This window comes from Mesoplodon bidens (genome assembly GCF_964165515.1).
Source record: "Mesoplodon bidens genome assembly, chromosome: 3".
Classification (NCBI taxonomy): domain Eukaryota; kingdom Metazoa; phylum Chordata; class Mammalia; order Artiodactyla; family Ziphiidae; genus Mesoplodon; species Mesoplodon bidens.
In genome coordinates, this window is record NC_138178.1 from 175,760,632 (window position 1) to 175,786,301 (window position 25,670).

General features: G+C 43.1%; 1 protein-coding gene across 9 annotated transcripts in view; it reads left to right on the forward strand.

Annotated features, from left to right (window-relative positions):
- PPP2R5C (protein phosphatase 2 regulatory subunit B'gamma) overlaps positions 1 to 25,670 on the forward strand; it is a 133,806-nt gene that overhangs the window by 32,477 nt on the left and 75,659 nt on the right. The window contains exon 1 of one of the 9 annotated variants that reach the window (XM_081230337.1): positions 7,262 to 7,475. The exons of 4 other annotated variants lie outside the window; for them this stretch is intronic. In XM_081230337.1, the coding sequence (XP_081086463.1) occupies positions 7,422 to 7,475 (54 nt within the window). In that variant the 5' untranslated portion in view covers positions 7,262 to 7,421. Of the gene's footprint in view, positions 1 to 7,261; positions 7,476 to 25,670 lie in introns of those variants that run through there. 4 more of the 9 variants (XM_081230332.1, XM_081230339.1, XM_081230336.1 and 1 more) reach the window with 4 other exon arrangements.

Here is a 25,670-nt window from a genome sequence, read left to right on the forward strand (position 1 = left end):
TTCCTCCGAGTTAGCTCAAGCCCTGCAGAGCGGCAGGAAGGTTGTCATGGGAGAGTCCAGAAGCGTGGCTGGAGGGTGCCATGGGGGGCATGAGGGCTGGGCACAGACACCAGTGGAGGGTGTGGTGGGAGCCTGGATGGGGGCTCTGCATGCAGGGGGTGGGATGTGTCGTGCTGCAGGTGGTTAGATGGCGTACCCCTCTTGGTTACGCGCTACGGGGACGAGGTATAAAGAGTGGTGAGGGAGTTTTGCAGGATCAGAATTGGGTATTACTGCTTGATTCGGCCCTTCTTTCATTCAGTCAGTTTGATGGAACGCCTGCTGTGTGCCAGGCACTGTCCTGAGGCTGACGGGGAAGAGACCTGTGGCCCAGAGAGGGGAGAGGAAGACTTCCCAGAGGGGTTAGTCCAGGCAGAGACCCCGTCAGTGGCTCTGCGGCACCCTCACACTACAGCCCCAGGGTCGAGACCCTGCTCTTCAAGTGCTACAGTGTCCACTGCTTCCAGCACCTTCCCTGTAATGGCTGGAGCGACGTGCGGTGGGACCCTCCTTCAGTGGCAGCTGCACCCTCCTGAGCTCCCCACTCCCTCGGTGACATTTGTGCCTTCTAAAAGCCATGGCGGTAGGGTGATCACAGACAGACCCTTTACAGGTGAGGAGAGAAGAACCAGCCTGGACTTATTGAGGGCGGGCGGCCTCTCCCTGAGTAGGCAGTGAAGACTTATGCCCAAGCCAGTGATGGGGCTGCACGTGAGCCTCTTCCGGTGTGTTTGCTGAGTCCTTGTTTCCTCCGTGAGGAAAGTACTCTGGCGGCTAATTGAACCTCGAGAGCTTAGATGAGCCTATTGATTCAGTGCAAACTTGCAGTAAAAATTTAAGGAGTCCGTAATGGATTCTTCAAGACGGGAGTCAACATCCTGTAATTTGTTGGTTCAGTTTGTCATGCCTAGTTTAGGCTAATTTTTGTTTGTGTGTTTTTACATACTTGATCTCATTTATGCATCACCATAAGTCTTTTGCATCATATTTCCTGGGTTCCCATCACAGCCCTTTCTCTGTTCTTAGCCTGTGCCTGAGAGGCAGCATTCACTAAGGGATTCTCTCTGCTGTAACTTAATCTACATGTCTTTTTTTTAATTGTTACTTTTAATTTTCATCAAAGTATTGTGTGCTTATTTTAGCAATACTGAACAATATAGAGAAGTTTCAGAAAGAAGAACTACCCATAACCATAACACTCCACAGTGACTACTGTTGATATTTTGAGAGCGTTCCTTTTTATAATCATACTATTTCTGAAAAATTATACACTGCCCTTCTCACGTATATTTTTAGTTTACAAATTCATAAATATTTTTGATGGATGTGTAATATTTCACTGTGTGGGATAATCCCTTTGACATTAAGGTTGTTTCTGGTATTTTAGAATCATAAATAAAAATGTGATGCTCTCAAAAAGAATAAAATACTTAGAATTAACATAGGAGGTGAAAGACTTGTATGCTGAAAACTACAAAACATTGCTGAAAGACATTAAAGAAGACACCAGTAAATGGAAAGCCAATGTGTGTTCACGTATTCGAAGACTTAATATCGTTAAAACATCAGTACTGCCCAAAGAGATCATCAGATTCAATACAATCTCTGTCAAAATCCTAACAGTGTTTTTCTCCAGAGATAGAAAAATTCATCCTACAACTCACATGGAATCTCCGGGGACCCTGGATAACCAAAACAATCTTGGAAAAGAAGAACAAAATCCTTACATTTCCTGATTTCAAAACTTACTGCAAAGCTGCAGTAATCGAATCAGTGTGGTACTGGCGTAAAAACAAACACATACACCAATAGAGTAGAAGAGAGCCAAGAAATAAACCGTCACAGGTATGGTCAAATGGTTTTCAACAAGGGTGCCACCCACTCTGGGAAAAGGACAGTCTGTTCAACAAATGGCGCTGGAAAATATGGATATCCACATGCAAAAGAATGAACTTGGACCCTTACTTTACACCAAACACAAAAATTAACTCAAAGTGGATCAAAGACCTTATAGGAAAACATAGAGGAAAAGCTTCATGATGTTAGATTTATCAGTGATTTTTTAGCTATGACTCCAAAGCACAGGCACAAAAAGCAAAAGCGTATAAATTCGACCACATCAAAATTTAAAACTTCTGTGCAGCGAAGGACACAATCAACAAAGTGAAAAGGCAACCCACAAAATGGGAAGAACTATTCGGAGATCATCTGTCTGATAAGGGATTAACATCCAGAATTTATAAAGGACTCCTACAGCTAAACAAGAAAACAAGCCGTTTAAAAAAGTGTGCAAAGGGGGACTTCCCTGCTATTGCAGTGTTTAAGAATCCGTCTGCCAATGCAGGGGACACGGGTTTGAGCCCTGGCCCGGGAAGATCCCACATGCTGCGGAGCAACTAAGCCCGTGTGCCACAACTACTGAGCCTGTGCTCTAGAGCCTGCAAGCCACAACTACTGAGCCTGCGTGCCTGGAGCCTGTGCTCCGCAACAAGAGAAGCCACCACAATGAGAAGCCGGCACACCTCAACGAAGAGTAGCCCCTGCTCGCCGCAACTAGAGAAAGCCCGCAGGCAGCAACGAAGACCCAACGCAGCCAAAAATTAATTAATTAATTAATTAAAAATAATAATAATCCGCCTGCCAGTGCAGGGGACACGGATTTGATCCCTGGTCCGGGAAGACCCCACATGCCACAGAGCAACTAAGCCCATGAGCCACAACTCCTGAGCCCGCATGCTGCAACTGCTGAAGCCCACGCGCCTAGAGCCCGTGCTCTGCAACAAGAGAAGCCACCGCAGTGAGAAGCCCGCGCACCGCAACGAAGAGTAGCCCCTGCTTGCTGCAACTAGAGAAAGCCTGTGCGCAGCAATGAAGACCCAATTCAGCCCAAAAAAAAAAAAAAAAGTGCAAGGACTTGACATTTCTCCAAAGAAGATATACAAATGGACAGTAAGCACATGAAAACACGATTAACATCACTAATCATCAGGAACATGCAGATCAAAACCTCAGTGAGTTACCACTTAACACCCACTAGGATGGCTACTATCAAAAAACAGAAAATAGCACGTGTTGGTGAGGATTTGGAGAGATCGGAGCCCTTGTGCACTGCCGGTGGGAGTGTAAAACGATGCTGCCACTGTGGAGAAGAGCATGGCGGTCCCCCACACAACTAAAAGTACAATTACCATGCTTTGCACTTTTGGGAATACCCAAAAGAACTGGAAGCAGAGACTTAAATAGATATTTATGTATTCATATTACAGCAGCATTATTCACAATAGCCCAAAGGCAGAAATGGCCCAAGTGTCTGTCAAGTGATGGATAGAACAAAATGTGGTGTACCCCTATAATAGAATATTATCCAGTCTTAAAAAAGGAAGAAATTCTGACACACGCTACTACATGGCTGAACCTTAAGGACACTTACGCTGAGTGAAGTAGTTCAGTCTCAGAAGGACAAAAACTGCATGATTCCATTTGTATCAGGTACCCAGAGTAGTCACATTCATAGAGACAGAAAGTAGAATGGTGGTGGCCAGGGGCTGAGAGGAAGAGGATGGGGAGGAAGTGTGTAATGGGGACAGACTGCTTGTTTGGCAAGATGAAACGAGTTCTGAGGATGGATGGTGGTCATGGTAGCACAACAATGTGAATGTACTTATGCCACTTAGAGCTGTACACTTAAAAATGATTAAGATGGTAAATTTTATATTATGTATACTTTAGCACAGTTTTTTTTGTTTTTTTAAATTAATTTATTTATTTTTGTCTGCGTTTGGGTCTTCATTGCTGCGCATGGGCTTTCTCTACTCGCAGTGAGTGGGGGCTGCTCTTCCTTGCGGTGCGCAGGCTTCTCATTGTGGTGGCTTCTCTTGTTGTGGAGCAGGGGCTCTAGGCACACGGGCTCAGTAGTTGTGGCTCGTGGGCTCTAGAGCACAGTCTCAGTAGTTGTGGCACACGGGCTTAGATGCTCCGCGGCATGTGGGATCTTCCCAGACCAGGGCTCGAACCCGTGTCCCCTGCGTTGGCAGGCGGATTCTTAACCACTGCGCCACCAGGGAAGTCCCAGCACAGTTTTTTAAATAAATATTTTTTAAAATGTGATGCTCACTCATGGCTACTAAATTTTTGGAATGGACTCCCAAGAGTTAAATTACATAAACAAAGGATCTTTACATATTGCCAAATTATTTTCCAAAGGGATCAGAACAATTTATAGATTTGTTGGCAAGGTTACAACATGCCTTTACCAGTATTAATTATAATTTTTAAAATTATTGCTGATTTGATAGGTGAAGAAATACTTTTTTCATACAATTATTGAGCAGTTATAGTTCTTTTGTAAACTGAATCATTTGAACACTGAGGTCTCAGTGTTTTTCTAATTAATCGCAGTATATTATTAATCTCTTGTAATTATAGCATTTATACTTCCTTTTGATTTTTGGAGGGAACATACAGAAATTTGTAAATTTTTTAATGTGAGGAATATCCCCTCCGGGTTTGTCCAGTGTTTTTTAATCGTCCTTTTCTGGCTTGAGAATTGATATACTCATTTCCCTTTTCTTCTCAAAGCTGTGGGGGATTTGTGGGGGGTATGATTTGACTTTTTAAAAATTTAACTGTGTTTGTTTTTTTATTTAACCCATCTCAGATTTTATTTTGGTAAGACTTAAATTGACTTCTGCCCACATATAGCCAACCAATTGTCTGAATAATCCTCCCCTTTCCGTGGATTTGAGCTTCCTTCCTTATCCGAATATTACATTTGTACAACTACACTGACTGTTTTGGGAGCTGTTGCTGTCTGTTCCAAGACCTGTCTCTTAAGCCCACATCACACTGTGCTTAGTTCATAAGCTTTATAGTTGGTAGGACCAGCCTTTCTCATAAGAAGTGTTCTCATTCTTCATGCTTTTAATTTTTCCAAGTGAACTTGAGAATTATTTTGTCAGATACCCCGAAAACTAAGGAGACTCCTCTGAATTTTGAATGGAATTGCTTTAAAACTATAAATCAATTTGGGGAAGTACTAACATCAGCTTATTTATAGTATGTATGCTTCCAGTCCCGAAACACACCTTATCTTTATTTGTTCAAGTCTTTTATTTTTTCCTCCATATTATTTATCTGCTTGTTTGCTTATTTATATTTTAGAGTATGTTTCATCAGTGATTTCCAGATCACAGACTTTGAGTCCTTTAAAGAACTACTTTATGTGCATAAGGCTTCAAAACAGCATGGGGGAAAATCACTAATAAAGTTGAGATCCTTTGATCTGAGATCATTAGGAAAAATACATCAACCAGTGTCTTCACTTTTTCTTTGACTTTAACCTGTATATTTTATACAGAGAGTCTAGGAGTCTTTCCCTCTTATTTCTGCATTCCACTCAATAGCCCAATCTTAGGACAGGCACATTTCCCCATCGCATCTCATGTGAAGTATTAAACTGTTTGAGAACAGGTCCCTCTCTTTTTAAGGTAAGATCTACAGTAAGCATCTGCTTCCTGACCCCTCACAAAGCCCCCTGCAAGCCTCGATCCTTAATGCCGAGTTCATCTGGCACCACTTCCTGGGTGAGGAGGTGATGGTTCTGGGAGAGCCATCCTTGCGCATCTGATGCACCCAGAGGGTCAGCAGCCAGAACCTTAGTTCACAGTACCTGACTCGGAACACAGGCTGTTCAGACGGCAGAGGAGCCAGGCAGGTGGGAGGCCCATCACATGACACCCACTCCCTATGGCTTGTTACAATTTAGTTCATGGCCAGCTTTGGAATCCAGCAGCATCCTTCAGCTCTGCGGAGGGGGGCAGGGGTAGGATTTGGTTTGCTTTCGTTTATTTTCTTAATGGCTACTGATACACATAGTAAGATCTACCTTCTTACTAGTGTAGGGGAACTTAATAAGCACCCCCGAATGATTGTAGCAGTTCATCTGCTCGTTGAAATGTGTTGAGTGCCAGCCCACAGATGTAACTGCTAACCCCAGTCCATTTCAGGTGTTTCTTACTGTTGTGAGTTATGTTTAGAAACCAAAGGGCTTTTTGGTTCTTGTTCACAAGCTGGGAAAGGTGGGGGGCGAGGGGCGTTGTCTGAGAATTTATAAAAAGAGAAGACATGGTTTGGACAAACTCAGTTGTGTGTGTGTGTGAAGGAGTGAGGAATTTTTTTCAGTTCTGCCTGGCAAAGAGGTTTTTCTCATAGCTTATTCATTTTCATTTGGAGCTAGTAATAGCACTTCTTTTTGTAGGGAATCATCTCTCCAGCACACACGTACACCCCCTCCCCAGGCCAGGATACTCCAATTCAGAAATGATGTCCTTCTTCAGCTTTTTACATGAACCTTTTTTGAAGATAGGAAACTAAGATCTGAATAATAGCTTTTAATATTAGCGCCATATTTTTAAAAAGTGAAATATCTTTTTTTAATTAAAAAATTTTAATTTAAAATATAAAAAATTAAATAAAAGTGGTATGTTGACATCTTTAAGATACAAAAATAAACACTTGCATTCTATTTTATGACTTTAACTTTCACAGCCAGGTGGTATAAATAACTTTAACTTACAGCACTTTCTAGCTATTAAATTTAAAGAAGCTTTCATTTTTCATATAATTTTTTAACTGAATTTTTCCAATAAAAAAATTAGATCCCGAGAAAACCAGTGTTTGAAGATTATTAATTCATAACTTGGTAGTAGGAAAGGTTGAACAAGAGTCCAAACTGATGAATTGGGATTGTGTAATATTTGAATAGCCAATTTGCTTTAAAAAAAAAAAAAAAACTAGGTTGCCAAAAATGATACAGATATTTAAAGTAATTAGAATAGAAAATAGGAGGTGGCCAGGTGGGTATAAGGTACCAGTGAATTTGGGGTACCAGTTAGAGAAATGCTAAAATTTAAAGTTCATGTAGACACACATGCACACTTGTGGGTTTTTTGTGTTTTTTTTTTTGTTTTTTTTTTTTTTTGGTAGCTCTCTCAGAATCATGTGTTTATAGTCTGGCCAGGGTTGTGGCCTCAGTCCTGCCCCTTAAGAAGTGGGATCTTTGCCTAAAAGTTATTGAGAAATGAAGACTGCAGAAAGCCAAAAAATGTCCAGGCTTTTCATGCACACTGACAGCCAAACAGAATGCTCTTTCCATTTGCAGTTTTTTTAGTGTCATTTTAAGTTGCAGCTTCCGGCCAATCAGCGAGCCCCGTGCCTGCTGACATCACGAACCAGCCAGTTCCCTCCAGCTGCAGAGAGCTTCAGTTTGTCTTTTTTTTTTAAACTAAAATGGAGGCTGGTTTCTTGCCTTAAGGAGTACATTGCCTTTCCCGCTGAAGTCTAGATGTTGACATGTAATAAAGCGGGCAGCAGGATGGTGGTGGATGCGGCCAACTCCAATGGGCCTTTCCAGCCCGTGGCCCTTCTCCATATTCGAGGTAAGTTATTGTGTGTTTCACTGAAACGGAACCTTCTGTGGTGAGTTAATAAATGGCTATTGTGCTTCAGATAAGAAAAGCAGGAAGTTCTTTCTAGCAGAATTCACCCCGTTTTGCGGCAGACCTAACCAGAGGAGGCTGGGTGTGTCACTGCAATTTGGCATTTTACGAACTACTCACAGAATTTGAGTCTTGAGAGAGGCCTTGCATGCATAGTTCAAAGCTGGTTTTTCTGCTTTCTGCTCGCTCTCCCATCCCCCTTTCAGAGCCGTGCTGATGTCAAAGGATGTGAAGTCACTGCCCGGGGAAGGCATTGGGCGGGGGTAGGAAGGAGAGGCGGGGCGGCACGCCTGGCCAAGTTGTCCGTGCGCAGAGTTTCTGTTGCATCTGTGTTGCTTAACACCCCGAAGGTTTCACCAGGACACACCTCTGAATTAACGATGAATTGCAGTCAGAAAATATGCAGAAATGATTAGAAAAGAACTTCCTTTAAAAGGATTGTTTTCGTTCTTGCCCTGGATTCGAAAAGAGAAATAGACTCGTGCTTTGAAATATTGGAATCCATCGTGGGTCATAATTTCTGAGCTGTTAGCGTTTTTATTGAATAGTAGGAGATACTTTGCACTTAAATAGGCTTTGTATTGACATTTGCCTTTAAATATTTAAATGGCAACAAGTTTTCGATGAGTGTATAGATCACTTTTAATAATTACAGTTTGCCACTTGTAGTTTATACCAAATTGGGGTTCAGAATTTAGCTTAAAAACACAATTAGCATAGTAATTAATAATTATATTAAAATACAGCTATCAGGATAATCATATACTTTTCCTTAGCATTTAAAAGTATTTGTTACACAAATTTTTTGTTCATAATTGGGTGAAATAGAAAATGAATGTTAAGCTTCATCATATCACTTTAAAATTTATACAGTATCACAGCTCTGTCCCTAACAGAACAGTTCTAACTGTCAGAATCTCCTTTAAGGACCCATGTCAAGGAAGGGTGGGGGCAGGATCTCTAGGTGACTAATAGTCTGTATGACTAAAATGCCAGACAAGATTTTTCAGATCCTAGGGTGTACGCAGATAAAGGAGATAAAACCACATGAATACCCAGTCTGTTGGAATAAAATGGGTGTTGCTTTGCTCTCCAAACCCTCTTGAAAGAAGCTGGTGGAAATTAATGTCCACAGTGACCAACCTGTAGGTCACATTGTTTTGTAGTGCACCCAGGAAAGAGCAAATGTTGACCACAGATAGCACTCAGGTATTTTAGTTGCAGGAGCCAAATGGGCAAAAACAAAATGTAATTGTGTTTCGATTTAAGTTCTTAAACGGTGACTGACTAGCAAAAAGAAAATTTTATAGCATATAAAATGTGTATTTTGATACTTTTAAGGTATCTTCTTATAAATAACAGATTGTTTTAGTTTGAGTTTTCTCATTTCATTAAACACTTAATGTACTAGTCATTTTTTGAACTATGACTTTATTCTGAAATGGAATCGTTGGATTTTATATCTTATACCACATTGTTGTTGTTGTTTTTAATTCCAAGACTTTACTGTGACCAGTTTGAATTTTTTTGCTGTTGGTTGAGTGGTTGGTTGCTGTCTAATTGTGAAGGGAAAAAGTAGTGAAGTGTATTAACCTAAAAGAGACTTGAGATTTTAAGAAGGGATAACCTTTAGGGCCTAAAACTAAATTCTGGGTCAAACAGTGAACTAGCTAAAACTTGAACGCTTGATTTACTCATAAGGACTTTTTAGAGCAAGCATGTTAATGTGTGGTTTAGCAAATTTTATTTTGTTTATATTGGCTTTTAGAGTCTTGATCAATTTAATATCCACTTAGCATCTCCTCTGTGTGTCCAGTGCTGAGGGTCCCCGCCCCAGAGGAATGGATGGTTTAGTGGGAGACCCACACAGGGACCCTGGTACAGGAGGGGCACAGGAAGAGCTGACTCTGGGCAGGTGCTTGGAGAGAGAGCAGGGGCTGATGTAATCATGATGCTGGGAAGGGGAGGGGGCCACACTGAGGCTTACCACCGACTCAGGGTGCATTTAGAGAAGAAGGATCTTCCACACAGAGGTAAAATAACCAGCCCAAGGTCACTCAACCTATAAGTGGTAGGGCCAGAATCCAAACCAAGGCAGTTAAACAAACCAAGGCAGTTGTTTTGTTTTGTTTGGAATCTTTTTAAAAAAAGAAAAAAGAAAAAAATTTTTTTTATTTTAAAAATAGAAATTTTGGCTGTTTGTAGAACCTTTTGCCACAGGATTATAATAGCGGGTTTTTTCCCAGTGTCTTATCAACATCCATCTGTTTCAGTGGCCTCTGGCATATGACAGTTTTTGTGCCTAGGGTTCATTTCTTCATTCAGTTTACAAATATTTGTCAAGTCGCTACCACCACGTGCCAAGCAGGTTCCTAATTCAGAATATGAAGCAAGCACTGTGGCCCAGCTTTCAGAGTTTACAGTCCCCTGGATGGTGGGGCAGTCAAGTAAACAAATCAGTCAATACGATCACTAAACTGATTAGTAGTCCCAATTGGTTTGATATTTATCTCCTATTACATAGTCTAGAGTTTGCAGTTAATATAGTGAATTAGCATATCCTAAAAACTCAAAGTGTGACAGGAACATGTTGCTGAAAAGTCTAAACTTTTCTGTCTGTAGAAGGAGAAGGTGTCACCTGGAGGAACTTGATGGCTATAAATTTAGCTTGATGACTTAAATCCTGTATTTCCAGGGCTGTCCGAGAGAACTGTCTGTGATGGTGGGAATGTTCTCCGTGCTGTCCACTACAGTGGCCCCTGGTCACATGTGACTGTTGAGCCCTTAAAATGTGGCTACTGCAACTGAGAAACTGAATTTTTCATTTTATTTCATTTTAGTTGTTTTAAATTTAAATAGACATGTGTCTAGTGGCTGCTGTATTGGACAGCACAGTTCTAGACTGGGATCAAGAGACTTTTTCAGAAAAGGCTGGAAAGTAAATATTTTTGGCTGAGAAAGCAGCCATAGATGGGCATGACTGTGTTCCAGTAAAGCTTCATTTACAAAAACAGGTGGCTGACCAGACTTGGCCCGTGGGACATAGTTTGCCCACCCCTGTTCTAGACTATTCCTTGAATTTTAACTGCCTGTTAAGTATAGTAAAATATATTTCACTTCCAGAGCCAGGTTTAAGGCAAGAATAGCCAAGCCAAAAAAGATGTTAATGGGCAGAGAGGAAGAGTGCGACCTCCATCCTGTGCCAGCTGGCTTTTATTCTGGCCTCAAGAAAGTTGTTAACTGCTCCGATCTTGTAGTCGGTTGGTGAGTCCTGTCTCTGAAAGACTGAGGAGTAACCTCGGCCTGGTGGGGAGCTGGAGAGCAAATTATTCCCTGTGTAAACCCATTTTTCCTGGGGAATGGAAGTCTGATTATAGAAGAGTTTGTTTTCTCACAAGTATTCCTGAGTCGCCAATTCAATGAAAGTCTTTACCTTTCCAAAAAAATTTAGAAAAGAACGAGCAGGGGGCAGTGTAGGGTGTCAAACCCGAAGGCTTCCTTTCCCGCTGCAGCCCGTCTGATGACTTAGCCAGCGCTGCTAAGCCCACCTGTGCACGTGCACGTAGGTTCCCAGGTGTGGGACACTCCTGCGTGATTAAAGTCAGTGAATGTTGTGAGGATGGATGCCTAGCACTGTCCTCATTCCCAGAACCTAGGAAGGAAAAATGTCATTGACGACCCAAAACAAAGACCCCTCAAGAGATCAAACCGGTGATTCTTTCTCTCCGAATAGTGTACCAGCCCAACTCAAGGTGTTTACTTCGCTAACATCTGTGTGTTGTGTAGCTGTCGCTCTCTATGAGGTGGCTTTTTAGAAGTACACCTTTAAAGCTCCCTGGAGTGAGCCTGTGTGAAGTTGTTCTCTCTTGTCGCTCCTGCCAGTGAGGAAGGAAACCAGAGTAACAAATAACTCTCTGGGGGGTGCATGTCTGTGTTAAAGCCTGCACACCTTTTGTTAATTAGTCTTCCCTGAACTGATCATGACTCCTGCCTTGCAGCAAAAGCTAAACTCCTAGAACTTTTTCATTGAAAGATGTTAATTGTGTGAAAGAATGAGACAAAAGTAAAGAAGCAAGGTTAGTAGTCAAGAAAAGGGTGTGTGTTTTTGAATCTAGGAAAGGACCGTGTCTTCGAAGGCACAGAGGTTTGGGGTATACCCTCCTCTACTTCCATACATCAGGTAGCACTGCAAGGCGGCTCTCCTCCGATCCGACGGCGACCTGCCGGATGTGACGCGCTTTTGTGCACACCGCCTGACTTGTTCCTCCCAGCATTCCTGCCCGGGAGGTCGGCTGGATGCGTCCTAGTAGTCACTCCTCCCCAAGGTTACCAGCCTGTAAGGCCAAGTCCAGGGCCCCTGCCCCTGTGTCAGCTACATGTCCCCAAGCCGCTGCTGGTGGCCGTCCCAGAAGGAAAGGCAGCCACGTATGTCATCTTCTGGTATTATCTTTTTGGCCTTTTTTGGAGCCCCAGCTAAAGCTGGGCTGCAGTCTTTGGGGAGGCTCTGGATTTCCAGGTGATAAGATGGGACAAAGCACCTTCTGTCGGCCCAGCTCCTGGCCACGCGGAGCATCCCAGACCAGAGGCCGGAGCAGGCAAGACCTCTTTCTCCCACATCTGCTTCCAGACAAGGCCCACCTCACCTCCTCTTCCCTGTCAGATGGGAAAAGTACCACCAGGGATGCGGAGAACTCCAAAACTGGGGTAGTTTCTCTCACTAATGTACTCAAGGGAAAGTCTTTCTTATTAACCTTGGAAAGACATGGCTAAAGTGCACAAGGACAAACTACTACAGCAAGAAAAATCTGTTTTTGTTTTAGGCCCTTGAATTATTCATAAATCAAAAACCCCTCTAGTTAAAAAGAAAAACTAAAGAGATGTAACAGTCAAATATAGTGAGTGAATCTGTATCAGATCTGTGTTCTAAAAACAAAACAAAGTAAAATCAAGCCTGCAGAAGACATTGGTCGAGTACAGAGCGATGTGGGACGCTATGGAATTACTATTAGTTTTAAAGGGATTGTGATTTGTAGGCACTGTCGTCATTCTTAGGAATTGCAGACGGAGGTATTTAGGGGTGAAGTATCATGATCTCTGCAACTTACTTCAAATAACAGAGAAAAATAAATGTAAAGCAAATATGCTAATATGCGAACAATTGGTGAATCTGCGGAAGTGGGTATACAGGTGTACACGTTGAATACAAGTATTCAGCTTCTGTGTAGGTTTAAACTTTTTCGTAATGTTTGAGAGAAATGTCTTTAAAATGTTCTGCTTTAGAAAAAATGTGCAAAGGACATGTAATTACTTAGAAATTGTTTCCTAAATAGTGAGCAGTGGTCTTTTATATTCAAGTTTTGGCTTTTCCTGTGTTTTTCTTTTTACTGCATTGCTGACAAATTAGTGGCCATCAGTGAAATAATCAGGCGGGGGCTTGGTCATCCCAGGTGGGGTGAGGTTGAGACCCTGTAGCCCAGTGCATTATTGGTGGCCTCCTGCAGCCAGCACGGTCCCCTCGTTGCTGACTTGCAGTGGCTGCACAGACAGCTGTACCATCTTACCGAACGGTGTTTTGGGGATGTACACCTTTTTTTGATGTTTATTGGCATTTTTATTGGACTTTTAAAACATAACAGTTTACGGCACGCTCTTAGGTAAAAGCAAGGTTCCCTCTGAACTTGAGAGGCAGGGTGCTTAGTGGTTAAGGGTGGGGGGTCTGAAGCCACAGGGCTGGGGTCGGATCCCTGCTCCCACCCCACCACTGGTTAGCTGAGCTGTCTTGGGCAAGCTAACTCACTTCTCTGCTTGGAAATGGGAATGAAATGGGGATAAAAGGACCTACCTCTCTGTATTTTTATGAGGGTTAGTTAAATGAGTGAATACATATAAAACGCTTAAAATGGTGCCGGCGTGTTGTCAGACGATGGGACGTGTTAGTGGTTGCTGTGGTTGTCATCTCTTTTCTAGGTCATTGTGGTAATTCAGAGCCCAGCATCTTAACCACAACTTATTTTATTTTTCCGCTGCTGTATTACCTGTATTTGTGCATCTTGAAGCTGATCTGTCTCTGTCTCTGTCTGCTCTCTCCCTCTCCCATTTACCAAGCCTCTCTTCTTGCAATTTGCTCGTCATTTCACCACCTGGAAGAAATCAGTATCATTGATGATCCTGGAGTGTGCACTGTGTTCTGCTTGTAGACTGTGTGTAAAATTACCTAGTAAGGTGATCCAGAGTCTCTCTAGTCAGAGTGTACTTACTGATCCCCTTTCAGACTTTTCACTCTTAGGGATCTAGTCTGTTAATAAGAAATCAGCATTTAATACATTCCTCTCCTCACCCCATTTTTAACTCTTTTGAAGAAAAGTGTTTTCGCATAAGATTCATGAGGAATTCTACTTTTAGAAGTTAGAGGTTTTATCTGTGATTACTCCCACATAGGGTGACTTCACTTGTCATTTCCCCTTAGTTGTATTTAAATGCAGATGTTGCTTTCTGATGCTTTAGCAGTTGGACTTCCAAAAGTTTACTGTCAAATTGTCAAATCCCATTACATTAAACTCCTGAATTCCTTTTCTGTGTTGGGATTTTTAAATTAAGATAGAATTTGGTGGGACTTCCCCGGTGGTCCAGAGGTTAAGACTCTGCGCTTCCAATGCAGGGGGTGCCGGTTCGATCCCTGGTCAGGGAACTAAGCTCCCACATGCTGCACGGTGTGGCCAAAAAAAAAGATAGTATTTGAACTAAGTGGGATCCAAACTATAACCTTATACCTTATTGTTTCAAGTTTTAATATTGTGATATTTTTAATAGAGCTTGAGCTGTTATACCTGTTTGATTAGGTTTTTCAGTCTCTGCTTTGTCGTTGATGTGTGTGAACTTCTTGTATTACATTTGGATTTTTATCTGCTGGTTGTGTTATTGACCAACAATGTGTTCTAATTATGGTATTTTTACTTATAAAGTTGTGAAAATAGTAATGTTTCACTCTAGGGAGCAAGCCTAGTTTTCCTAAATTGCTGGTCCTTTATTCTTGGTAGGCTTCGAGGAGGAAGAAACGGGGCGGGGGTTGTCTGTGTATGTTTGCATTTGTAGATCATTTTGGTACATATACAACTAGAAGTTTTTTTCACCTTCAGGTAGTAGGCCAGGCTTCTCTAGGGGTGGTATATGATAACCTTGTTTTCACAACTCTGAAGCTGTGACGGTATCCTCAGCGCTTCCATAGGGCAGTGTTTATAGGTGCGGTCATTGGGCCCCTGGAGTCCCTGAGATACTTGCAAGGGATCTGCAAGGTCAAAACTGTCTTCCCAAGAATGCGAAGGCCTTTTTTGCCTCTTTCACCGTGTGGCCGTTTGCCCTGATGGTGCAAAGGCAGTGGTGGGTAGAACAGCTCCTTGCTTGGAGTTCGCAGTGGTGTCCAGCTAGAAACCAGCGTGTGCTCCACCACGCCACACCAGTCGGACCTAAGACTATCCTTGATGAAGCATGAAATGTTAGGGTTAGTAAATCTCACCCCCTGCAAACACACCTTTTAATAACATTTTGTGGAGGACATGCATAGTTCACACAGAGCCCTCGGGCACACTGCAGTATGGTGACGGTCTCTAGGAACATTGCACAGTCGTGTGAGTTGCAGGCTGAGCCACTTTTTTCAGGAACATCATTTTCATTCAATACTTGAAAGAACAAAAGACAGACAGATTGGGTTAGTAAGACCTGAATATTTCACGTTTGCATTCTCAAAAAGGAATGAAGGAAGCCTGTCAATTCGGGGGAAACAGCAGTGACACTATTTGTTGCCCATGATAAAATTCAAACTTGCAAGCAAAAATTTGAATTTTGGAAAACTTGTATCCGCCAGCGTGAGCTTGACAGCTCCCGGTGCTGACGACTCCTGGTGATATTAACAAACAGGGCTTCTTGATGTGAACGATGGAAGATCTGCATGACTACATGCCAGCACATTCAGCGATGCTGCAGACATGCATGGGCAGGAGAGACATTGAAAGTGCAGGACACATCTCAGGGTTTGATGTCACTGAAACATCCATCAATATGCCTCCAGATTCCACGGTGCAACTGATCTTTAAGGAACTACCACTTGTTGAATGTTAGCATAGAATCAAAGAAGAATATCCACCATTTTTTTTATAAAGCCATTGAAATACCTCCCTTTTTCAACTAAATATGTCTGTGAAGGCTGGGCTTCTTTTCATATACTTCAACCAAAATACCATATCATACAGATTGAATACAGAAGCAGAAATGCAGGTCTACCTGTCTTTTAAGTCAGACTTTAAAGAAATAGGCAGAAATATAAAACCGTGTCATTCTTCCTGCTGTTTTTTAAATGAAGTTATCCTCAAAATGATATTTATGTTAGCACGAAATGAGCCTATTCCTCTTATCTTAAATGAATTAAGTAAATGTTTTAAACATTCTCCAATCTGGTCAGTATCAGTAGGTAGAACCCACGTGACCTAAGCTCTTTAGGGTCCTCCAGACTTTTTAATTTTTTTTTTATTTTTTATTTTTTTGCGGTATGTGGGCCTCTCACTGTTGTGGCCTCTCCCGTTGCGAAGCACAGGCTCCGGACGCGCAGGCTCAGCAGCCATGGCTCACGGGTCCAGCCGCTCCGCGGCATGTGGGATCTTCCCAGACCGGGGCACGAACCCGTGTCCCCTGCATCGGCAGGCGGACTCTCAACCACTGCGCCACCAGGGAAGCCCCAGACTTTTTTAGAGGACATGATCCTGACACCAAAAAAAAACTGAAGACCCTTGGCCTAGGAAAGCTCTCTCGCATGAGCTAGATGTGACCCTGACCCTGTTTTTTACCAAGCCTCTGTATTTTTTCTCTTCCTACCTCAAAAAAAAAAAACTTCCCAGATTAACTAGTCAGCTAGTAATGTAAACAGGTCTCTCAGGCCGCAGTGGGAGGTGATAACTCCACCCAGCGCGTGGGCAGTGGAGTCACCCCAGGACCCAGGGCCTCGGGGCCTCTCTTTTGGCCTTAGTCAGCTTCCATTTATCTTTTTAATCTTTTTTAAAAATCCATGTGTGAATATAGCCACTTTGAAATTTTTTTTTAATTACGAATAAAACGAAAATTCTCCCTAGCTTCATCCCCAGAATCAGTCTCCTATCTTTCCTGGCATCTCAGAGCAAATTGTTTGGAGTTTGCTGTATATCATTCCACATCTCTGTCTGCGTGTGCGTATGTTCACGCTAAATAATGTAAATGTGGATCTATTTATTCACTGAAAGTATACAGTATTGTTTTTCCTTTTTTTTTTTTTTTTTTTTTTGACACGCAGTGTTCCCGGACCAGGGATTGAACCCAGACCCTCGGCAGTGAAAGCACAGAGTCCTATAACCACTGGACCGCCAGGGAATTCCCTGGTTTTTTATTTCTTAAGAGAAACCGTTGACATGATAGCAGTTTTAGAAAACTGAACCTCTTACAAGGTCTTAGCATCTTGACAGCTTCCTAAAATAAGTGGTGGTGTTCAGAGCTAGCGTTACATTATATGTTACCCTGAACTGTACTGTGTAGACATACATCACATACACTCTCAGTGTGGTCTTCTGCGTCTTTCTGCTCATTGGCCGCAAACTCTCTTGGTGGACATCTGGGAGGAGGCAGTAGCGAGGGGAGCACCTGCCCCGTGCCTGGGCCATCCCAGGGACCGTCACAGACACGTAATACCCACAGCCGAGTGGGAAAGAAGCTCTGTGCTCGTTCTACAGACATCAAAAATGAATGTCCACGAGCAGCCCTGACCAGATAGTGAGTGACAAGGCCTGAAGAAACCTTGCACTGTTTGACTAGAACTTGGACCACTTCTGCCACACCAAGCTGCAGGAAACGTGGACAGTTCTCTGTGCTTGAGGCCTGGTCCCGGGGAGACGTCTTACTTGAGAGAACATGGATGACCCTTCTTGCCTGCTTTTTAGAATATTTTACTAGATGTTGAAAACATTGGGATCTTGTCAATTTAGTGACCCCCCTTCCCCTTCCTAAATTAGATCTAATCATACCAGAATCGAGCTATCGGACTCAAGGCTAAGGCCTAACAGTGTCACTTACCGGGTCACTGGTGTCCTTGACTGTCTCCATACCTTCCTGAGTCTGCGAATGCATTATATTTTAAAATGCATTTGATTAAATTACTTGTTTTCAAGGGAATTGAAAGAAAGGAGCTTAGATTCAAATTCCAGCCTGCTGTCCCTGAGGACAAAAGTACAGGATAAGAATGAGCAGATTCCTCCTTTTCTCTTATCCTTACTTAAGAGAAATGCTATGCTGGTAGAAAACTTGAGTGACTGTCCAATGAGTGTGGGTTTTTTTTAAGACTTTAATAAATTCAGAAACTTTTTTCTTTGCAATAAAGTCACAAATGACATTATATTGAAGAGGTGTTATTAATCTTAAACACAGGTTAACTTAAGTTTACACTTTAAGCCAAAGTTAAACATGTGATGTCCTGAAAGTTTTTGCTTATCTTCTTCCTCTCTGCCTACTTCTTCCCCTTAAGCACTCCTTTCTTATTTTCTCTCATTTATTCTCCAGAGGAGGCCATCAGGTATTTAAACTGACCTTTTCTAAGGCATGTAAACTTTCTTGGGTTGACTTTTCTTATTCAAATAGTACAGTATCAGTGCATATGAATTCTGGATTTTTCACTTCTAAGTGTTGTGCATCAGTTCAATGTAAACTTTCAAAGTTTTAATCTTGAATTTTTGCATTTAATTTGGTATGAGTTGCAGTTATCAGTATCCAATTAAATAAACGTAGACTGCCCTGTCTACGTAGATGGGAAAATATCTTTTGGGGGGTATGCGTGTGCATATGCACGCACATGTGTTTCTGTAAAGCCAAATACCAACTTATAAAAAACAGTTCAGTCTCCAGTCTTGTTGTTTAGTATATAGGCTTAATCATTTGCTTATTTGAGCCTTTCCTCTATTTTAAAAAAGGAGGAGAGCCTTTAAGTGAAACGTAAGCTAAACTTGGAGCCCCTAAAATAATTTTTTAAACTGTACATCATGTTAGAAATATAAAGGGAGTTTAAGAAGCATATTTGGTAAAGTGTTCTTCGTCAGGAAACAGGGACTTATCAGCCAGTTAGTAGCCTTGACTGTGACATCCAAAGTAACCAAAACACGCTGCCCAGGTAAATATTTATGCCAGTCAGGAGTGTGCAGAAATGAGGCAGAACAGCCCAAGAGCTAATGCAGCTCAGGCATCTGCCATCCCCGTGTGCTTCCTTGCTTGCATACTGTCTGGTACACCAAGCATTACCATAATGCATTTCTTCCAGAGTTGTTCAAAATTGTGTGGCCTTAAGAGAAGTTGTTTAGGAAACCCAGTTTACTCGGAGCAGTTTGGTCTTCCCCGTCTGCAGCATGGCCGATTCCCGAAGGAGGACAGAGACTCTTGTTTGTCATCAGCACCCGGGAACCTTTTTCATCTTCAGAGCTCCGTGCAAGTGTGCATTAACCATCCTATTTCCTATGAGACAGCAAACAGGTATTATTAGTCCTATTTTTACGGCTGTGGAAGCCAAAGCAGAGAGGTTTCCGGACTTGCCTGAGGTCAGAAGGAAGAGCTCTTGGGCTTTGTGACTCACGACTCTGGGCTCACAGCTCTCTGGATGCGCACAGGGCTGCTCTCACGGGCTCCTTTATCACAGAGATCTAGCTGTGCAGTACTTTCTGCTCTCAGTTTTTCACAGCGGTGTAGAGTGCAGTGCAGCTGAAACCAGGTTAGTTGATCTTATGGTGTCATCTAGAAAAACAGGAGATGCAGATTCTGGGTCATGAAGGTAAGGCTGTACCTTGGGGCTTTGTGGGTATGGATGAAATTAAGTCAGTGGGGCCTTAAAGTGCACCCACTTGCCCCTTAGCATAGCCTGGAAACTCCCGTTGAAGAAACATGGACTCTGGGACTGCTTTCCACTTCGTTTAAGGACCTTGTACATCCTGAAAGATTTACATTGAAGCTGCATTTTCAGCATAGCTAATGAGAGTATATCAGTGCTGAACGTAAACTTAGTACTGGTAAAGATTCCTCATGAGTAATTCTTTGAATTTAGAACAAAGTGAGATACATTGTTCTATTGGTAGTAATAGAATTTGGAGCTTTGGGGCTGTAAGGAGGAGAGACATTCTTTATTTGAAAACTGGCTGTTTTAGTTTAGGCATTTGTCCGAGAGGAGACAGTGGTGAAGACAGCTACTTCTTGATGATGTCGACAATCGAGGGGATGTTTACATGGTAGTTTTTAAAAAGCCTGTGGACTCATGTTCCTGGTTTTCATAAAGCCCTGCGATCCTCTGTGCGTGTGCTCTCGTTGACTTCAGTGTTGGTAGCGTAGCTGCGCTGCCTCCTTTGTTGTGCCACATAAGGTTAAACGTAAGACCAGAATTTTTAGTTAACTGAGTTTGCTTCAAAAGGAAGGAAAACTTTATGGAATATACCTAACAGAAAGGAGAACAATTTAGTTTTGACCTTTTGCCTTACGGCCACCTAAAGCTTTGTCTCATTCCCTTGACAAATATTTGTAAATCACCACCTTGGTGGTGGGCACTGTGCTGGGCGCTGAAGGTGATGTCTGGGCACCTTCAGACTGGCAGCAAGGAGGAGGGAGCGGGCCTGGGGGCAGGGGCAGGCCTCCCAAGGGAAGTAATACTTGATAAGCTCCCTGGTGGTCCCCGGTGCTGGCGGGGACCGGGACCCGGGGTGACTGGTTCAGTGCACTGGGGGGGTGTTGGGAATGGGGTGTGGCAGTGCGGTGAGAGGAATGCTGGGAAAGGGTTTATGGTCAAGTAAGTAGCATCTCTTTGTGGACTGATGAGTGGAGCGTGCGTCAGCGAGCGGTGGATGAGGAGGCCACTGCAGAGCGTGCCGCCCCCGCTGGTCCTCGCGCAGGGAGGGAGGGCCTGGCTGCTTCTGTTACGGCTCCACGGTGAACCTCAAAGACAGGCGAGAACCTAAAAGTGATACCTTTGTTGGGGGGACGCCAGGGTTTTCACCGTGCGTGTGTGTGTGTGTGTGTGTGTGCGCGCGTGTGTAAACATAATGCCTATTCAGAAACGTAAAAGGGAGGCAGAGCATTAAAAGTGAGGGCGTGTGTGATTACTGATGTCCACAGTCAGAACTGGAGGGTACCGTCTTCCTAGGGTTCTGTGCTGTGCTCTCAGTTAACTGGCTAGAACACAGTATGGAAAGGCCACGATCACGGATTTGGATTTGAGACGTGACCAGAGGTTAACTTTGCCAGCCTTGCCCAGCCTGTTTACGTGCACACCCTCACTCGTGAGGGCAGCAGAGCACGGAATGCAGGAGGATCGGGCAGCTCAGTCACCCTCCACTCCCCAACCAGGGCCTCACTCAGACCATCTGGTTCTGGTTGAACTGACCTTTCATTGTTGTGTTTCATTTTGTTGAATGAACCAGTTTTGCTGTGTTTCAGGTATTGTCGCTCTGCGGTCAGCCCTCTTTCTTTCTTGCGTGTGAATGGTAAGGCTGCCAAAGCCAGATAGACCCGAATTTCAGCGTCATCTTCAGCAGAGTGTGTTTTCAGAAATTTCCAGGGCAGGAGGGGGAATTTAAGAAGGAAGCTGGGGAAGGTGAGGCCGAATGGCTTTGGGTTTCCTGGTGGCACAAGGGGAGGCCTCTGCAGAAGGTTGAGGGGCAGCGGTGACCTGAGAAGTGTGAAGGGTGAGAGGGAGCTGACCAGACTGGTGAAGTGTGCTGCGGCCTGCAGGGCGCAGTCAAAGGTGGCAGTCGTGATCATGATCCCTTAGTATAGATATGCTTTGCAAACACTTTTTCTGAGTCTGTGGGTTGTCTTTTCACTTCTTTGGTGGTATTGTTTGCAGCAGAGGAGTTTTTAATTTGGATGAAGTTCAGCTTATCTGATTTGTCTTTTGTTGCTTGTGTTTTTTGGTCTCTGATTTAAGAAATCATTGCCTAATCCAAAGATTTGCTATGTTTTCTTCTAAGAGTTTTATCATCTTACCTTAGCTCTTACATTTGGTCTCTGACCTATTTTGAGTTAGTTTTTGTATATGCTGTTAGGTAAGGGTCCACCTTCATTCTTTTGCATGTGGCTATTCAGTTTTCCCAGCACCATTTGTTGAAAAGACTGTTCTTTCCCCATTGAATGGACTTGGCGTGCTTGTTGAAAATCAATGGACCGTAAATGTGAGGGTTTATTTCTGGACTCTATTCTGTTCCATTGGTCTGTATGTCTGTACCACAGTCTTGATTACTGTAGCTTCATTGGAAGTTTTAAAATCAGGAAGTGGGAGTCCTCCAGCTTTGTTCTTCTTTTTCAAAATTGTTTTGTATTCAGGGTTCCTTGCATTTCCATGTAAATTTTAGGACAGTTTGTCAGCACTCCTGGCCTCTCTCAGTAGCCTTGTCTGGGATAGAATCAGTTAGATCAGGACAGTGCAGTCCACACTCTGCCTGGCAGTTCCTCTGACTGAGGGAGAACCTGCTCTTGTTGGAAGGCCGGGGCCATGGGCCTGATATGGTCTAGTAAGAACCCCCAAAATGTTTAAGTTTCTGAAGTCTTGGGTTTTGTCACAGAAAGCTATTTGAATTTTGTATTCTGTTTCATAATTAATACTGTTTAATTTAAAGATGTTTAACATGATTTAATTGCTTTGTAAAACTGATATTCTAGGAAGGGTATCGTGTCTACCCTGTGATAAACATGCACTGCCCCCCTCACACATGCCCAGACCGCATGCCCCAGTTTAAAAGGCCGAGTTGGGGGAAACCCGCCCATTAGAGCTTTTGTGTTTGTAAAGGTCGTTTCTTTGACCGTCTGCTGTCTAACCTCTCCAGACCCAGACCCCAGGCTGGCATCCGTCCACCTGGGTGAAGTGGAATTACCTGATTGTCAGTGTGTTGGTGTCTCTTGCAAAGCTGCCATCCTTTTCTGTTGATTCTTGAGGTAGATTTAGATCTGGTCAGTCTTGGCCATCAAAAAGATTCCTACAGGATGAAACCCGTTTCATTCCCTAAGTTATCATTTTTTGGAAGATCAAGTTCTTGGCCAGGAGTGCACTACTTAGTTTTATCTAGGTTCAGATGTGCCGAAGGTGACAGCCCAGGATCAGTCATTTCCAAATGCCTGTGCTGCTCTGTGGCAAGGCTTTTACCTGTCCAGGCAGAAATAAAGATGCTATAGTGTGTGTCTTTCATAAAGCTAAGTTTATTCAACTTACAGGTCTATCTATTCTAGGATTGTCCTTTTTGGTATTAAAATATCTTTTATGATTTGTTTAAATGTTCCTATTTGTCAGTTAGGGTGGTAAGCCAATGTCAGTCTTTGAAAATTCCTTGTGAAATTTTACTGGTCGGTGAAATCCAAACTCCAGAACATCATTTTAAGCCACAAATCCCAGATTCATACCTTGTTTACATTTGGAATTACCACATAATAATTCAGACAATTTATGTAACTTAAAAGTCCATTTTTTATTTCCCTTATATGAAATGTCCAGAATAGGCAAATCCATAGAGACGGAAAGCAGATTAATGGTTGCCAGGGGCTGGGGGAAGAGAGACTGGGGGGTGACCACTTAAAGGGTGAGCATGTTCTTCTAGGGTGATGAAAAAGTCTTGAAACTAGAGAAAGGGGTTAATTGCACAACACTGTGAATGCACTAAATGCCACTGAACTATGCACTTTAAAATTGTTAATTGTAGGTTATGTGAATTTCTCCTCAATTTTTTTTAAAGCCATTTTATTCAATGTTGTAATTATATATGAGCCACAAGGTGGGAGCGGGGGGTGTATCAGGTTATATGAATCCGGGTGAGCACAGGATATATGCTTACACACACAGGTATATATTATTAATTTGTATCTCTAAGCATAATCATTAGAAGCTAACTAGGTAGACAGACTTTCTGCTTTGGGACAACAGAAAGGTTTGTTTTGATACTCCACTGAAACTCAAAGATATTCTTTATTCTCACCTCACAAACAATATACATTCTCCAGCGTTTTACAGCCTTTCACCCTGGAAAGGTGAAGTTTTGAAATCACCTTCAGGAGAAATTGGAATAAAGTTTCTCTTGATGCTGTGTCTGGTGGCTCTGTCTTAGTGTTTACTGGGACGCCAGCCACCAGGCTGGAGGCAGTTGGCAGTGTTCTGTCCTGTAACCCTTGAAAGGGGACCGTGATTTGTCCTCCCCTGCCCCCAAAAGAGAATGGATGGAAGGGAAAGACCCTACATGATTTTTAAGTGAGAAGAGCCCTTATTATAAATTCTGAGTACAGCGTAGTAGTCGTTGTTGTTCTTTAGACTTTCTCTCCTTGATCCTCCCAGAAGGAAACGCACAGGAGGGAAACTCTGGGTTAGGGCCCCACCTGGACTAGGGGTTCTGGGGCAATCTGAACACTCAGCACTGTTCAGGTTCCTTAGTTTCCTGAAGTAATTGAGCTTGTCACCTTACCTTCATTTAAAATACTAATTGTGCTTTCCTTTTAACAGTTTCAAGATCTCATAATAAATAGTCCATGACGGTGGATTTTTTTTAAGGAAGGCGATTTTCCACCTAACTTTGTGTTTGTAAACGTGTTGAGTTTTGTCAGTGTTTATTTACATGGTTTTCCATGCATCAACGCTGATCGCAGAGGGACAGTCCCAAGCACGCTGGTCACGTGGAGGAGGAATTCACACATGGCTCCCCCACCCCGTCACCCTTTAATGTTGCCTTCCAGTTGTGTTTCCCCACGAGCTGCTATAGCCGCTCAGCCCCACTTGGTTGCTCGGCGGTTGTCGTCGGTGTTGTCTTCTGCTTTGCAGCATTGAAATTGTAATTGAAACTGAACACTGACGTAGCGTCCATAGTGACACGAAAGAGAAGTTTCGAAGCCGTTGCTATTTTGTCCTCTGCTGCCGCAGCTGATCGCTCAGCGTTCTTGCCTCTTAAGAACTAGAACTGAAATTAGGGCGTGCGTGGTGTTATCTAAACCTCAGGTTCTGTGAGTATCATTTTGTAAAGAGAGTACCATTTTTGTAAAGAAAACATCTGCTTTGTTCAGTCCTATCGTCAAGGCAGAGATCTTAATTAGATAGCGTCCCCACTCAATGGAGACCTGAAGTGTGATCCCTAAAAATGCCAGCTGCTCTCCCACTCATTCTCCAGGGCTCAACAGGGCGTTGTCCATAGGAGAGAGAAAATTTCTAAATCCATTAATTCAGGTTCCTGTCATCAATTCATATTTCACCACCCCTGTAACATTTTACATCAGTGAAATCTTCAGTTATCACAAGAGGAATTGCACAGGATTCATGAGCTGTACATTGCTTTCTGGAAATGAGAGCAGGGTTTCACTTAAACTGACAAAGGGCGATCCACCTCAGAACTGTAAACACATTCTCAGTTGTGACTTTGAAGGTTCTGACCTGATTTGGTCCTGCTTTGAGGCTGAGGACAGCTGAGGGTTAGCCCAGATCAGCGTAAACCAGAGCAGCCAAAAAGTCACCGGAGCTAGGGCTTCTGACGGGACGCCCCTGAAGGGAATGCTGCGCAGGCTCTGTGTTGTGCGAAGCGTATGTCTGATGAAATGGATCACTTCTAGCAAAAGGTATTTAGTTGAAGTTTAACATAAGTCTATTATTCTATTAAAAGAGACACGTGATTTCTGTCAAGTTAGGCCAAATTATAGCTCTTCTATCAGATACTTGAGTTTAAAGGTGTAAATGGGTAATTCAAGTCCATAAAGCAAGGAACACAAAGATGATAAGCAAGAGGCTCTGCCCTCAGGGAGTTTGTGGTCTGAGAATAATTAGAAGTAAACATCTACTGGGGAAGGGCAAACGAAAGCGGCCCTGGAGCTGCATGGGGCTGCAGGAGGAGAGGATGATGAGGTGCCAAGGGGGCATCTGCCAGCTGGCTGGGCTTTCAGCGACCGGGGTGGGCTGGGGGTGTGAGGGCGACCTGGCAGAGCAAAGCGTGGGAAGGTGAAGAAATGCAGGAGTGCAGGTGCAGGGGTCAGGGTTGGACATATAGCTATCCTGGGGCCTTTTTGTAAATGTGTTCGCCCAGCACACATTTCTGAGCACTTTTGTGTCATACCTGTCATACCAGGTGAGGAATATAA